The 17,169-nt window shown below is 45.1% G+C and overlaps 1 protein-coding gene across 1 annotated transcript in view; it reads left to right on the top strand.

Moving 5' to 3' along the window:
- LOC105980569 (rho GTPase-activating protein 32-like) overlaps nucleotides 1-17,169 on the top strand; it is a 90,638-nt gene that overhangs the window by 27,307 nt on the left and 46,162 nt on the right. The window contains exons 3-4 of the mRNA XM_013009455.1: nucleotides 1,740-1,834; nucleotides 3,082-3,166. Coding sequence (XP_012864909.1) covers nucleotides 1,740-1,834; nucleotides 3,082-3,166 — 180 coding nt within the window. The remainder of the gene's footprint in view (nucleotides 1-1,739; nucleotides 1,835-3,081; nucleotides 3,167-17,169) is intronic.

Consider the following 17,169-nt stretch of genomic DNA (forward strand, 5'->3'; position numbering starts at 1 on the left):
GCTGTAGCTCAAGTGGTAGAGCGCTCGCCTTGAGCTGAAGAGCTGAGGGACAGCGCCCAAGCCCAGAGTTCAAGACCCATGACCAACAACAACAACAAAAAAAACAGGGCTGGGCACAGAGTGGCTGGAGACACAGGCTAGAAAGCTCACTGTGAAGCCTCACCTTACGTGAAAATTTCAGATTGTATGTGAAGAGTAAGTGTAAAGCACAAGGAAGTAGGGGATATGGCTCAAGTGGCCATATGTTCAAACACTAGTCTTTTCCCTTTTAAAAAAATCTTAATTTGCTGGGCTGGAAAGGTGGCTCAGTGGTAAAGCACTTGCCTTTCATGCATGAGGCTCTGAGTTCAATTCCTCAGCACCAAAGAAGCAAAAAGAAAAAAGCCGGAAGTGGCGCTGTAGCTCAAGTGGTAGAGCCCTAGCCTTGAGCTGAAGAGCTGAGGGATAGCGCCCAGGCCCAGAGTTCAGGCCCCACGACCAGAACCCCCCCGCCAAAAATCTTAATTTGCTAAGGAAAAATAGGATCTTAAAAATAAGAATTTGTTCTTTTAGTGTTTGTGTACCAAGAGCTAAATGTGTACAGCTCATAGACTGTTAGCTTGTATTACTGGAAAATGAAAACAAAACTACTTTGGTCCTTTCTTTTTCCTATAGGAATTTTTTTCTTCTTTTCTTTTTGTGTCATTTTGTGTGCTTACTAAGGCTTGAACTCACTCCATTCATAGCTTGCATATTCTACCACTTGAGTCATGCCTCTAGCTCTGACTTTATACTGGTTAATTGATGACAAGAATCTCTCAGATTTGTTTGTCTTGGTTACCTCCAAGCTCTGATTTGTAGATCTCAGACTCCTTAGTAGCTAGAATTATATGTGTGAGCCACCTATACCAAGCAAGAAAATCCTTTTAAAAATTCAGTTACAGTGAATTTTCTCAACTCACGTTGCCTGTTGATCTTCCCTAATAAATCATGTAGCAGTCTACATCAGTTCGGTGTAAGCTTTTCTGTTCTAAATCATGGGAATTATAGTGTAAATTTATTCATGATAGATATTTGGACTTGGTTGTCTAGATGGTTTAGAGCTTGTTTGTTTTTCAGTGTTTGAAAAATGATGCAGCTTGGGCTGGGAAGGTGGCTCAGTGGTAGAGCGCTTGCCTTGCATGCGTGAGGCCCTGGGTTCGATTCCTCAGAGGCCGAGAGTTCAGGCCCCACGACTGGACTCCCTCTCCCCCCACAAAAAAAATGATGCAGCTGAATGTATCACTAAAATTAAAAATTCCCCTGTGAAAGCTAAGGTAGAATAAGGAATATATTGAAAATATGCTTGTCACTTCCAAGTAATAGAATGAAAAATGTATGTTGTGACCTGCTTATTGTTTATATTAACATTTTATCCTTTATTATCGTAACCAAGATAATTTTGCTGTAACAACTCTCAGGGGAGATTTAATCTTATTCTGAGACTCATAACAGCTGCTTTTAAAATTTGATTACAAAACAAGAAAATTCTTAATTTTACAGAAACTTTTTTATATGGTAAAGCCAGATATTTAAATTAGGTCAGTATTTTTACTTATTCTTAATTCAAACTTGAATGTTACAATTAAGGAGCAATTATTAAACTGAAATGTTTTGCTATTGGCATAAAGTCAGCAGAACCAGGAACGTTCACATTAATCTGGTTTTTAAAGAAATACTAGTATTAATGATCATCATAAATCCTTTCTTTGTTTTTTAAGGCAAGAGGAGCAGATGTTCCAGAGATTCCTGGAGATCTTACTCTTAAGACATGTAGCAATACAGCGAGTATGAAGGTTAATAAACATGTAAAAAAGTAAGTATAGTTTTTGTTTTATTTTTGGTTTTTGTGTTTTTGTCGATCCTGGTGCTTGAACTCTGGGCCTGAGAACTGTCCCTCAACTCTTCAGCTCAAGGCAAGCGCTCTACCACTTGAGCTACAATACTGCTTCCGGTTTTCTGGTGGTTTTATTGGCTTTGAACTGTGAGCTTCAGATCTCAGCCTCCTGAGTAGCTAGGATTACAGGTGTGAGCCACCGGTGGCCGGCATATAGTTTTTTTTCCTAGATGAATTTCTGTAAATGGAAATTTTTTATCTCTGATGAGATTTTTGTTTGCTTATGAAATAAGCTCATACTATACGTACAGTAAATTATACTGTTAAGACGAAAATGATGATTCAGTAATTAATGGACCAAGCCTGCAGATTATTTACCTTTTTTAAAAAATATATTTTATTTTTTGTCTTGAAATGTCAGTGTCTGTTAGTTTACATTTGTAGACCAGTAATAATCAAAGCATGTGTTTCCTTTTTGGTACCTGCAATGTATCCTTTCATTCATTTTGAAAAATTAGCTTTGTTGGTTAAGTTAGGGGATTGTTAGGTGTTAGGTTTGTTTTGGGGAATCTTGAAGTAGATGCTAAGAACTGACTGTTAAATAAAACAAATACTTAAAATTTCCCCTGGTTTTAGGGAAACCATCTTTTTACTCAGTAAAGAGGGGTTAGCTAGTTAGCTCTTCTTCTTTTGTAAGTAGAGGAAAGAGAAGGATAAAAATGTCCATTCTGTATCCAGGTCCACCACACCAGGACTGATGGGCTGTGACAACATTCACAGGTAACATCCTGTTTGTACTTTGCTTTGTGAATGCTGCTTCTCCTTAGAAGCTGGAGGGTCACCACCAGTTTTGATAGCATTTGCCAAAAGTACAAAAGCTTTTCTGTAGGCATTGACTTGGGCAAGATTAAGAAAGTACAGTGATGGTTTTTATTTTTCATTTTTGGTTAGCTCTTTGTACTTAATACATTTGATTTAGGTATTTCTGAAAAGTTTTATGTGGATGTTTATGGCTTACCTGCATGCACTTAGCAGGTTTTTTTTTGCATTTCATTATCTTTAGTTGCACAAAAGAGTTGATATTTTAACAAAACAGTTTATGAATATACTATATCTTGTTAGTAAATTGTTGGTTTGCATGACCTCTTAATATTATGTTTTTCCCTAGATGTGGTAATTTAGACTATTGTACTTTGTGGTTTCATATTTATTTTCATGTACTTCAGGTTACCATTCACGAAGGGTCACTTTCCAAAGATGGCTGAATGTGCACATTTTCATTATGAGAACGTTGAATTCGGCAGCATACAGGTATGTTTGATACAATTACATCCTGAATCAGAGTAATGGGTGTGGCACTTCCAGGTAGTTTTTTCTATTGGATGAGATAAAATATTTTATCTTGCCTAATACTGACTAGTATTTGATGCTAAGTTAACACGTAGTATCAACAACCGTACTAACATACATCAGTTAAGGAAAATCCATACTCCCACACTCTCTCTTGTCTTGTATTATGTCTTTGGGTTTCATTGTGGCTTTCACTTCTGATTTATATAACCTAGCTAATCACTAATAGGTGATTATTAATCACTGTAGGTACTGACACTTGGTAGGTTACAGTGCTCCCATTTGATTCTTTTTCTGAGTTATCTTGTCTGTCATTAGCATTTACATTCACATATAATTATAGAATTTAACTTGTTGACATTGAACTAAATACTTTGCTCTTATTATCAGTCATTTTCACCTTAATGTGAAAAACCTATAGAAAAAATTTAAAAATTAGGCAGATAAAAATTGTTTTATTTCCTAAGGGGATTGAACAAATGGCATTCTTCATTTTACCTGTTTTTCAAAATTGACTAAAAGAAACAAACACTTTTTTATTTTTCCAACACTACATAGAGAGGTTCTCTACCTTGTGCCTGTCTCTCTAACTCTGTTTTTTCTGGAAGAGCCTATCTTTCTTGAGGTGCAGGTAGAGACATTTTAGCATAGAATCTACTGTTACCTTCTGATGCTGACAGGGTTTAGGGCTTGAGGCCCAGGCTCCTCCCTCAGCTCCATATGGCCAAGCCCAGCCTGTCAGAAAGCAGCTCCTGAGGGCAGGATGGCATGCCCTGCCACAGGATATCCAACCTATCACTGGTTACAGCGTTGCAAGACTATCCTTCTCCATATCCAGAAGGCACTCAGACACTCGGACGATCAGGGGCAATACTGAGCCCCTCCTTCAGGCAGACAGAATTAACGAGACAACTAGTTTCTAGTCAGCAGCATTTATACTTAATCATTTCAGTGAACCAAACTTAAACAGACAACATAGCTTAAATACAAAAACACAATTTTATTTTGTGAAAAATATTTAAAAGTTGGGGAGGCTTGGGGCCAGGAGAAGGCTGGAGAGGATCCAGTTGCAGACAAGTAACTAAAGTCCAAGTTCCACCAGTCTCCTGATAGGCTGGGGATGCTCCCCTGCAACCAAGATAAGTTTGTGGGAGAGCATCCATGCAGTGAAGGTCTTTGCTTTCCTGAGCTGCCAATCCTTAAATGTCAAAATACCTGGGCCATAGTTCTCAGTCAGAACTGTGGTCACAAAATTGTGTCAGTTTCCATCTTGATTTAGCCAGGCCCAGGAGACTGAAGATAGTTTAGGCCACAGTGGCAACATGTCTCCTCCACATAACCACTTCAGAAATGTGTGGTGCTAGAGAGGGAGATGTAACCCATGGGGTAGTGCATGGTTGGTGGGTATGGAAGGAGGCACTGGAAGGCTCGATCAGCATCCTGTGTGCTCTGGGAGCTTCTTTACTGGAGTTGAGGACTCTGAACTGGGGCAGGGGATGCAGAGCAGTGTCCACTGTGGTCTTTAAGCAAAGCAAGATTCATGGTTGTATAATAAGGAACAAATTCCACAGGTGACTCAAGAGGATAAAGGAGCAAAATTGGGGCAAGAGAATCCCTGAGGAACCAAACAACTGTTTGAGTTAAGGCTTGGGCTTCTGTAACTGCCACTTCCTGCCCTTCACCAAGGCAACTGCTACCTCTAGGAGGAACACCACTGAAGCTTGGGCTTGGTTTGCTTCATGGAAGGTCAGAGGGTCAGAGGTTCTTTCTGGCAGGTGCTGGGTCCAGATTTCTGCAAAGGATGTGTAGCAGAAAGGGTAGTAATGGAGTCCACTTCTTGTGGTTGTGCTTCCTTTGGGCCTCCAGTATCTGTCCAGCATCTGGGGTTTTGTACCCTGCACCATCGACAAATGAAGGTGCCACATCCAAAAGGTTGAACACCTGGGAAGCCTTGGTTGTACGCAACAACATTGAGAAGGCGAGACTGCTGTCTACTACCCACAAAGGATTAAAGGTGCCTGCGACTGCACTGCGTCTGGCTTAGAAGCTGAATGCTCCACACGTGTTACTGGTGCCTGGGATGGCTACACCCAGTCCAAAGTTCCAACTACCAGCTGGGCTGCTGAGCTCTCAAATAGGAAAGGATGAGTAGACCTGCCAGTAAACTACTAGTCCCCCGGTCATCTGGGTGAAGTCTGCGAGGCAAGAGGGGCTTGACATGAAGGAAGACATCATGCTGGTGCCTCTGAAGGTGAAATGCATACTGGCAGAGATGTGGAAGGTAGAGACTGTGCCTTCTGGAACATTCCAAAAGGGAAGAAGCTGCCAGAGCTCTGGGCAAAGGCTGGCCTGATACTGATGTCCCTATATGGCCCCAAATGGTTGAGTGTGGGCCCCTTCATAGTCCTGGAGAGTGGACAGGACATCAGAGATATAGGGAAAGTTAAAGATAGGGAAAGTTGAAGATAGGGTTGGTGGTGTTAGGGAAGTCAGGTACTGTTGGTGGGTGTTGGCAGCGGGTATGGTGGGGAGTGGACTTGGGAAAGCACTATAGCTGGTTTTGCTGCTACTGTTGGCCACAGAAGTGACACTGGAGAGGTGCTGGCTAGAAGAGGTGGCAGCTGCTGAGGGCTTCAGGTCTCTAGGCTTACTTAACTGAAATACAGTGGTGGGGGGAGCCCGAGACAGGAATGCCTGGGAGGAAAAAGTGGTAGCACTTGCCATAACATTCACCCCAGGGTCAGATGCAGGCTTGGAAGCTCAGTTTTTGGCTGTTGCTGAGGATCTCAGGTCTGGAGGATTGCTGAAATGGAATATGAGAAAAGGGGGAGCACCAGAGGGGAGAGGCTAGGAAGAGGATGTGATGGAACTGGCTACAGCATTTACCCCAAAGCTAAATGGCAGCCTTGGAAGCTGAATCATTAGATGAACTGGCAGTGTTGACAAAAGCTATAGTAGAAGGAGCAGTGGCTAGAAAAGGTATAACCAAGTAGCTGGTTGCTTGGAGAAGAAGGTTGTTGACGAGGTCACAGAGCTAGGTGGCCATGTGTTGCTAAAGACCCTGTGGGTCTTTGTGGGGAGGATAGAGGTAGAGTGGCACTGCCACTATCACTTTTATGTGAAGACAGAAAAGGGATCTGGAACATGGGACAGGCAAAAGACAAGTAGAGCTGTAGAGCATGAAAGGTCGGAAGGCAGGTAGCATGGCACCACAAACAGCATCATTGGGCTGGAGTGGGGAGTGGGGCAGGGAGTCCTTGGCTATAGCTGGTGTCTCAGCCTGAGGGGCTGCAGGTGTCTTGGTGTCAATGACTTGGGTCCTGAAGAATGTCCCAGGAAAGCATCAGAAGAATTGTTCTGTTGCAGTTCAGGCAATGAAGTGCCTATAGGGACCTGAGAAAGGCTGGGTGTCTTGGGAGATGCAGGGGCTGAAGTGTTGGCTGCTCCAGCTGTTTTGGGGAATACCTGCGTGTCTCTGCGATTCTCCATGTTATTCTAGCTCTCCAACAGACAGTTAGTGTCTGGATCTGGGAGGGAGGCTGGTGAGAAAATAGGGCCTGAGAGTGGATGAGGCACCAGAGTTACAGGAAAGGTTGAAGATGAGGGTGGTGGTACTTCCAGTAGCACACATAGTAAATGTGAACAAAGGCTGAGTGGTGGGTGGCTTCTCGGTGACAGAACTGGAGATGCCATTGTCCTTATCCTATAAGGTCTCTTTAATTCTCAGCAACCTTGCTCTCTTTTCTTGGTCCATATCTTCAACAGTTATGGCATAGCCAAGCTGGGGAGCTGGAGGCATGGTCAGTCAGGCCCTTCTCCTGAGGTGCAGCTGCAGTTGAGCCTTCTGTTTATGGGTCCCAGACCTCCCTTTTGTGAATAGCAAAGTCCGAGTTTGGCTGCTTCAGCTTGTCTATGTCTGGGACTCTTTCTTCCTAGAACAACTTGTCTGTCACCTTGTCTTCAGACACTGTCTGAAGTTGAAAACGTGAAGGAAGACACAGGTCCTCTTCTCTTGCTTTTTTTTTTTTCTATTTGGCTGGCCTCTCTAGTGTCTGGGGACAGGAGAAGGTAGGGCTGTTCCTCTTGGACAGCTGTGAGATGCTGCTGCCTACAGTAGAGCTGTATGAACTAGTGATGACATTGTGGTCACTGAAGCCTAAGAATGCCAACTGTGTATGTGCTTGTCATGGAGCATGATTGCTGATTCAAGGGGTCATCTGAGCTCTTGGAGGTGAGATATGTCTTCTGGGCCTTGGGCTTAGGCCACCAGGGATTCACCAGCCAAATGTCTACCGCCACTGCTGCCATTATCTTCTCTGGAATTTTTTTTTAACCATAAAGGAATATTTGCCTTTCCTCCTAGGTCCTCTTCTTCCTCTCTGTAAGGGCATTGGATGCTGGCTCCTTTGCACATGGCTCTGGGTCTTATTTCCTGTGGAGGACAGAAAGAAGTTGCTTTTCTGACCTGGTGCTTGGATAGCACAGTACAGTAGTTTTGTGCTGTCCCTGGGTTGTACACCGTCCTGCTTGTGACAACCTTCTTGTGACCTTATTCATCCCAGCACTCTTGGGCAGTGACCCAGAAGATGTTATCATGTCCCACCTGGGGGGAAGGGGAAACCGTTGGAGGCTCTAAGATCAGAGAGGAGCACATGCTAGACATGCTGGACCTGAAGGGGCAGTGATGGCCGCAGGGAGTGTGCAAGGGAGTGTGAGGCAGCCAGGCCTCTCCTGCACACGAGGCCTCCCTCAGGGAACAGTCTGGGATCCAGTATGGCTGGACAAGCTGGCTTAGGCAGCTCTTAGGCTTGTCCATAGCAAATATGCTCAGCAAGTAGGGTCTGTGGCTCTAAGTTTCCTTGACCATGGTCAGCTGGGATAGAGACAAGGCAATGTCAGAAGGTTTGCTGATGTGCTGAGTTCTGATGAAATAAGGACCAGGTCCTCATCATGGCTCTGTCTCCATGGCAACAAGTACCACCCACTAGTGAGCACTGAAAGGCCTAGCAGGACTGTCCTGCCTCCCTGACACTGAACATGGGTCCTTACAGCTGCTGAAACGTGGCAGCTCCACTTGATTTTTAAACTTTATTGTTTTTGCATTGACTGTACTTGGGCTAGAACCATGTGGAATAAACTTTGAATATGTCACACGTGGTCTATAGTAGTAGCTACCCCAGATTTTCTCTCCATGAGCATTGCTAATCTACAAGTCCATATTCTTTCTCAGTTCTTCGTGTAGACTGAGGGGGGTCAGAACCACTGAGGGGCTAGAGACTGGGAGAAAGAAGAGAGCTTTTAGAACCTACTAACTGCTCCAGGGATTGTACATAGGCCATTACAAGGGGCCAGAGGTATCCTAAATTCTCCATATGCCTCACTGGTACCACTGTCATTTCCCCAAAGTGCAACACACACAAGAGCTAATGCCTGGGTCTCATTCAGGTTGATGACTTCACAAGTTTTAATATTTTAGGGAACCGGGTAAAGAAAAGAAATGGGAAGTTCTCAGCTTTCAGTCTGGCTTTCCAAGATAGAAAGAAGTTCACAGTCATACTGATTCTTTTCCTAGACGTAAGAAGAGGTGTGAAGTGGGAATAATTCATTGAAAGGTTTTGAAAGATTCTCAGAATCTCTATGTAGGCAGTCTAGTGAAGATGTTAATCTTCCAAAGATAGTAAAGACTGAAAGAGATGACTGCTTCCTCAAATGTAAAACAGCGACACAAGACTACAAGTTACATGCAAATACTGAGCAAATGTGATACTACCAACTCTCAAAAGAACACAATTCCAGAACAAACACCAGAGAAATGCAGAAATGTCAATTCCAGAAAAAAAAGAATAAAAAATGTTACGCTATAGTCTCTTGTCACTGTAAATGGCATACGAGCAAACCATACCTGAAATCTTTCATTTTTTAAATTTATTCATCTACTTTTTTTGGTGTCAGAACTGGGTTAGAAATCAGGACCTGGAAGCTGTCTAGGCTTTTTGCTCAAAACTGGTACTCTAGCTGGGTACCAGTGGATCATACTTGTAATCCTAGATACATAGGAGGCTAAGATCTGTGGATCACATTTCAAAGCCAGCCCAGGCAGGAAAGTCTGTGAGACTCTTATCTCCAATAAACCACTCAGAAAACCAGAAATGGAGCTGTGGCTCAAGTAGTAAAGTGCTACCCTCGAGCTGAAGAGCTGAGGGAAGGCCCAGGCCCAGACTTCAAGCCCCACAACCGACCAAAAACAAACAAAAAAACCAACCCCCCCCACAGAAAAACAAAAATCGAACAACAAAAACACCCTGATACTCTACCACTTGATCCACAACTTCACTTCTGGCTTCTTTGTGGTTGATTGGAGATGAAAGTCTAAAAAGATAAAAGCTTGTCTGTCCAGGCTGTGTTTGAACCACGATCCTCATATTTCAGCCTCCAGAGTTGCTAGAATTGCAGGCAGTAGCCACTAACTCTGGTTTTTCTACAGATAATGATGGAGTTCCCATATTCACGTATAGGAATTTTGACCAGGTAAAAGGGAAAGCTGAAACCTAATGGAACTGATATCAGTACATAGGTGCAGACAGACACTCTGGCTTTATAAAGGCTTCTCAGAAAATTGAGGAAGGCCAGGGAAGAGGGGAAGCCAGTTAAGGTACACACAAATTTGACATGTATTTGCAGAGGTAGTTTTTCTGTACCTTTGCATAGTAAAACAAAAGAGTACAACAGGCTAGCTCTTGAAAAGAATCTGTTAGAACATTAAACTAAAGGAATAAGAGATGGTTTTTTAGTTATTACAGCAGGAAGAGATGAGCAATTCTTTTATGCAAATATAGATTAAAATTAGACAAAATTAAAACCATTTTATGAAATTAAAAACTGAACAACTGCAAAAAAAGAAATTGAGGAGAATTTGTGAAATGATCCTATCTTCAGGTCAAGACAGTGAAGATAGTGCCTAGGACTGCTTCCAACACCCTCTCTAGCTCAGTTAATGACGTTTTGAAAATGTTGCTACATGAGACTTGGTCAGATGGGAGCTGAGTGTTGAAACCCCTTGGCTTTCATGGTAGCCATGTGGATGGATACTTGGGGATGAGCAAAACTGCCACAGTTTTGCTAGCTTAAGTTTACAGTCCCACTTCTGGCAAATTTCAGACTATAGGAGAGCCTAGAAATGAAATAATAGAAACAGTGAGATAACCTCTTCACACATCTCAGCCTCCCCTAGTATTATCGGAATCAGAGAGAGACAGACAGATAACCGCACAGAGATACAATATAGTAAATAGAAACAGTGAGATAACCTCTTCACACATCCCAGCTCACCCTAGTACTATCAGAATCAGATAGAAAGAGTGCAAGGCAGGCAAAGACTGACAGAGATACTTTATAGTCAAACTGATATTTTTGAAAGTCAACAAGCAAAGTCTTGACAGTAGCATGAAGAAAATGTCTCAAGGCATAGGGGAATGGCAATAATCTGATTAATAAGTGACTTCTTGCAAGAGACTGGATGTTATAAGCCAATGGAATAACAGGTATCAATACAGAATCCAGTATCCAACCCATCAATAATCAGGCATCATTTAATGACAAGAGTATGATCTAGAAAATTTATCATTAGGCAATTTCTTTGCTGGGAAAAACCATCATCAAGTACACAAACTAAGAGAGCTACATATCATTAGACAATATAATCTATGGCACTACCATCAGCATGTTGTTGACTAAAATATGGTTGTACAATGTGTGACTATTCTTAAAAATTAAGATGAGCATATGACCAGATTCAAAAAATTTAATTCTATCAGAACTTCCTAAAAGTGAAAAGCGGAGGTGACATAGGAAAGAAAAGGCAGTGCAGGCTTCCTGTAATCATCTTTAGTGAAATATCAGGTTGACCACTGTCCGTGACCCTGTGTTGGGGTCTGAAGGTCTAATGGAGCAGTCCCTGCATACCACTGACTAATATAATCCAACAATAGATACACTAAAGGATGCTAAGGTGTGTTTCTCAAAAAGGTCCATGTGGTCCTCAGAGCAGTGCTAATAGGAGGTGGTGGATCCTTTAGGAGATATGGCTTAGTGGAAGGTCCTGAGGGGAAGTGGACATAAGTGAGATTGTGCAGTCTTGGTTTCTCTCTCATTACTTCCTGGCTCTATGTGGTTTTGATTTGCCATGTATTTCTTTTATTCCAACCTAGGACCCTTGGCACTGGTCCGTAGCAAAGAGCAAAGATTTGAACCTCCAGAATTCTGAACTGAATAAAGCCTTTCCCTTTGTAGGTTATCTCAGGTCTTTTGTTATAGTAATGGAAAGCTGACCCATACAGGAACGGAACAACAGTTAAATGCTGTGCATAGTATCTCACTCCAAAGATGGCATAGATCAAAATTGTGGGAATGCATATCATTTTTTTTTCCAGAACTGAGTACTGAACTCAGGGCCTTGCACTTGCCAGACAAGTGCTTTTCCCCTGAGCTAAATCCCCAACCCTAGTTCAAAATTGTTGAAAGTCAACAATTAGAGACCCCGAGAGCCTGCTATTTCTCCCATGCAGTAAAATTAGAGAAAGCTAGGCCTTTGGTTGCCCTGAGTATGTATCTCCCAGAAGACCACAACTGAGGAAAAACCATGGATCCTCAGGATGCATAGAGTTCAGTGATGTATTGCAGATGCTTCATTCATTGCTCATAAAATACCAGTCAACTTTTGCCTTTCAAAAGTTGATAACATTTTCACTTTATGAATTGAATACCTGTTACGGCTTGAAAGGGTTACTACAACTTTTACTTTTTGGGGTACTCACCAAGGGACCCATTTTCTCAAAAGGTTAATAAAATACTTAGCACATCAGAGAATTTCAACAAACTGATGCTAACTTGCGATTGAGAGCTTCTCCCTATTAACTGAGCTGTATAATTTTTGAGCAGGAATTTAAATTGAAGTTTGAGAGGTCTAGGGATAGGGATAAAGTGGTAAGGCACCTGCCAGTAAAGCACAGACTCTGAATTCAATTCCTATTATTGCCAAAAGAAGTTTCTTTGATTTTTGATAAGTCACTCTTCTTTGCTTGCTTCCTTATGGTCAGTATTGGGGTCTGAACTTGGGGTCTTTGAGCTTACTAGGTTCATTTCTACCACTTGAGCCACATGGTCAGCCTTGATTTGTGCTCATTATTCTGTAGATAGTGTCTTTTTTCTGTCCAGGCTGGCCTTAGACTGAACCTTCAGATCTCCAACTAAAAATCTCAGACTTCACACAAACTACTGTGGGAGCTTCTTTCTGGAGTGAAGGTCTTTCCCTGGCTCTGCCAGCCTAACAGTCTTGAGCCACCAGGTTATTGGGATTGAATGGGAAGGTTGTAGACGAAACATCTGGCCTAGGCAGGAGGAAGTGGAGCAATACCCACCCAGGGATGCAAGGCAACGGTCATAGTCATCTAAAGCCTTCCATTCCAGTACGAAAGCACTTGCACATTCACTGACATTCACCCTGTCTTCTTGGTTGAGAACTGGTTACAGATACACCACTGTATTATAAGAACCATCTTTCTTCATTCCAGAAGGCACTCCGTTCCCTGGACGATGCAGAAGCAGCATTGACCCTCTTCTTCAGACAAAATTAGCCACACAACTAATTTCTAGTCAGCATTTATACTTAACTAGTTCAGTGACCCAAACTTGAAAGAAGGTAAAGGCCAACATGGCTTAAATACAAAAACACACTTTTATTTTATGAAAATAGAGCCAATATGGCCATGAGGTTTGGGGACTAGAGTTGTTTTAGAACACAGGCACAAGGAGAAGGCTGGAGAGGGTATTGTTGGTCTAAGTTCCTCCAGTTGCCTGATACACACTGGGAATGCTCCCCTGTAGCCAGAATGGGTTTGTGGGAGAGCATCCATGCAGGGAAGGTCTTTTTCCCCTGGACTCCAGTCCTGCACTGCTGATTCTTAAATACCAAAATGTAGGCCCACAGTGGGGAGATGCCTCTACATCATCTTCCAGAAGATTCATAAAAGAGCAGCACACATGAGCATCAGACAGTGGCACAGGATTAAGCTGGAAATGTGCAGTGTTGGAGAGGCAGTTAAGAGCCAGCAGGTGGTAGATGGTGGATGTGGAAGGAGGCACTGGAAGGAGTGGCCCACATCCCGCGTGCTCTGGGAGCTTCTTTACTAGAGTTGAAGACTCTCAAGCCTGGGCAGGAGGAAGTGGAGCAGTATCCACTGGGATCTGTAAGGCAAAGCAAGATTCATGGTCATATATTAAGGAATAGATCCTACAGATGACCCAGGAGGATAAAGGAATAAAAATAGGGCATGAGAATTCTTGAGATGAAGCTCTTTCTTATAGACCGGGTAGGCAGACAAATCTTAGCTATGGTCCATTTCCCCATTCTGTTAAATGTACACTAGAGATCAGAGAGATAGACCCCCATGTGGTTCAGTAATGACAGTGCTCTGGAGTGGGAGGGGCCTGGCTGAACTATGCTACCTAAGAGTCAGGGGAACAAGTGGATGATGTGGACAGGTGTTTCTTTAGATCTTCAGACTCACCTGTACAACTGAGTAAAGGTACTAACTTGGGCTTCTACATGAACCCTGCCACCTCCTACCCCTTACCAAAGTACCTGCTTCCTTCAGAAGTACATGGCTGAAACTAGAGATCTGGACACAGTTTGCTTTAAGGAACTTGAGGGGCAGAAGTTCTGATAGGTTCTGAGGCCCAGATTTGTGCAAGGAGGTGCAGGGAGGGAGAACAGGAACAGTCTACTTCTTGCGAGAATGCTGCCTTCGCGCCTGCAGAATCTGTCGAGCCCCTGAATTCTTGGACCCTGCACCACTGGCAAATGCAGGGGCTGCTGATCCAGCAGGTTGGATGCCTAGGAATCCTTGGTTAGGTTTCAGGATGTTCCGAAGGTGAGGTTGCAGCCGCCCACTCTCAGAGGGTGTGAGCCTACTCTGCTTGGCCCTGAAGCTGAATGCTCCGGAGGTATTGCTGTTGCCTGAGGTTGCTACACCTAGCCCTATGTTCCAGCTGCCAGCTGGGGCTGCTGAGTCCCCAAATGTGAAAGGAGACGGAGTGGACCTGCCACCTGAGGAACTACTAGTCCTGGTGTTGGTAGTCTGTGTGGAGGCTGGGAAGCCAGAAGCTGCCTCTCTAAGAGAGGAAACTGAGCTAGTGCCTCTGAAGGTGGGCTGCATACTGGCAGAGGTGTATAAAGCAGAGGCCGTGCCTTTCTGACCAGCAAAAGCTATCTGTTCTGAGCCACTCACAGCCACCTGGGTCTGTGCTGATGCTGGTGCTGCAGATGAGGCCAGAGTGTTTCCAAAAGTGAAGGAGCTGCCAAAGCTTGGGGCAAAGTCTGGCCCAGTGCCCTGCTGCTGATGTCCCTGTGTGGCCCCAAATGTAGGCAGGGCGTTGGGTACCGGGTAGGGCTGAGGAGTGGACTTGGCACGAGAAGCAAAGGGGAAGTTGAAGGTGGGGGTGGTAATGTTGGAGGTGGTCAAGTACTGGTGGCTGGTGGTGGTAGCAAGTGTGGTGGGGAGTGAAGTGGGGAAGCCACTGCAGCCAGTGATTGTAGTGGTGGTAGAGGTGCTGCTGCTGCTGCTGCTGGCCATTGGAGTGACACTGCGGAGGGGCTGGCCAAAGGAGGCGACTGCTGCTGAAGTAGACACAGGCAGAGGCTGATGGAAGTTGAATTTAGCGTCCTCATTTTTGGGCAATCCAGTGGCAGAGGCAGGCACTGACGCAAAGGGGATTGAGTTTGAAGTGGAAACACTGGTGCTACCTATACCATTCACCCCAAAGCCAAATGTGGGCTTGGAAGCTGATTCTATGGATGAACTGGTAGTAGTGACAAAAGCCACTGTGGAGGTAGTGGTAGCCAGGCCAGTGTAGACTGGGGCAGAGGTGGCTGTAGAGGTTGGTTGCTTGAAGGAGAAGGGAGTTGACAAGGGCACAGAGCTGGGTGGCTCTATACTGCCAAAGACAGGCTTGGAATCCCTAGTGATGGTGGTGCTGGTCATGGTAGAGAGGGTGGAGCTGGTAGCCACTGCCATTGTGGATGAGGGGCTAGGTACCAAGGCGCTGCCACTGTCACTTTTATGTGGAGAAAGGAAAAGGATCTGGAATGTGGAGTAGGCAGAAGACATGTCAGGGGCTGCAGAACATGAAGGTTTGGAAGGCAGGTGGCATGGCACTACAAATAGCATCCCTGGATCGGTAGTGGGGAGTGGGGCATGGAGTCCTATAGCTGCTGTCTCAGCTTGAGGGGCTGCAGGTGTCTTGGTGTCAATGACTTGGGTCCTGGAGAATGCAGGTGCCTGTCCCAGGAAAGCATCAGAAGAGTCATTCTGTTGCAGCCCTGGCAATGAAGTGGTTATAGGGACCTGAGAAACGCTGGGTGTATTGAGAGGTACAGGGGCTGAAGTGGTAGCTGCTCCAGCTGGTTTGGGGAAGACCTGTGTATCTCTGCGATTCTGCATGTTTTTCCAGCTCTCCAATAGATGGTTAGTATCTGGATCTGGGAGGGAGGCTGTGGAGAAAGCAGGCCCTGTATCAGGCGTGGTTAATGTGAAGGAGGGCTGAGGGGTGGATGGCTTCTCAGTGACAGAACTGGAGATGGCTTTGTCTTTGTCCTTGTCCTCTAAGGCCTCATTGATCCTCTGCAAGCTTTCTCTCTTTTCCTGGTCCAGATCTTCAGCAGTGACAGTATAGCCAAGTTGGGGAGCAGGAGGCAAGGTCAGCGGGACTCCTCTCCTAGGGCACAGCAGCTGAGTCTTCCGTTTACGGGTCCCAGAACTCCCAGTTGAGGAAAGCAGAGTTCCTGAGTTTGGCTGCTTCAGCTTGTCTATATCTGAGACCTTTTCCCCCTGAGATACCTTGTCTGTCACCTTGTCTTCAGACACTTTGCCTGAAGCTGAAGAACTAGAAGGTGGACACAGTTCCTCTTCTCTTGCTCTTTTGGCTGGCCTCTCTAATATCTGGGGCCAGGAGGAGGTGGGGCTGTTCCTCTTGCACAGCTGTGAGATGCTGACGCCTAGCGTAGAGCTATATGAACTACTGATGGCATTGCGGTCACCGAAGCTAAGGATGCCAGCTATGTGTGTGCTTGTCTGGGAGTTTGACATCAAGCCATCTGGGCTCTCTGAGGGGAGACTTCCCTTCTGGGCCTGGGGCTTAGGCGTGGGGGAAGCAGGGGCTCTGGTGGTCACCGGGGAATCACCAGCAGAATATCCACTGCTACTGCTGTCATTGCGTCTTCTCTTGGTTTTCTGGCCATCAAGAAATATTTGTTCTTCTTCCTCCACAGTCCTCCTCTTCCTCTCTCTGTGGGCATTGGCCGCCAGCTCCTTTGTACACGGGTCTAGGCCATTACTGGCTGGTGAGGACAGGAAAAAGTTGCGCAGTCGTTTTCTGTTGGGGGGAGGGATCCTCACTGTCATTGGGTTGCACACCATCCTTTTGACAACCTTCTTGTAACCTTCCTCCCAGCACACCCTGGGCAGTACCCCAAGGGGATACTTGGCCTGGTGGATCAGATGGCATCTTCGAGGTGTTATATGAAAACGTTTGTGTAAAGCCCCACCTTCAACCGGGGGAGACCTTCGGGAGGCTCTGTGTAGATGGGCGGGGAACATGGGGTAGATGAGATGGGACCCGCAGGGAGCCGGCTGGGCACGGTGGCCAGGCGTCGTCCGTGCCGGGACAGGAACAGGACAGTGTGGAGGCACAGCCTTGCCCAGTAGTTGTCCCCGAGGAGCGTTCAGAGGGATCGTGTCCAGCGAGCAGCGTCCTGTGACCCCAGCTTTCCGTTGACCCTGGGGACTTGGCTCGAGGCAATGTGGGTAACGTATGCTGCCTCGTGCGTTTAGATGGAGCGAGTCCGGTGCATCGAGTCTCGGCGCGTGGGCCTTGGCGCGCGGGCCTTGGCGCGCATTTTCATCCCTATC

The sequence above is a fragment of the Dipodomys ordii genome, unplaced genomic scaffold (genome assembly GCF_000151885.1).
Source record: "Dipodomys ordii isolate 6190 unplaced genomic scaffold, Dord_2.0 Scaffold10, whole genome shotgun sequence".
NCBI classification, from domain to species: domain Eukaryota; kingdom Metazoa; phylum Chordata; class Mammalia; order Rodentia; family Heteromyidae; genus Dipodomys; species Dipodomys ordii.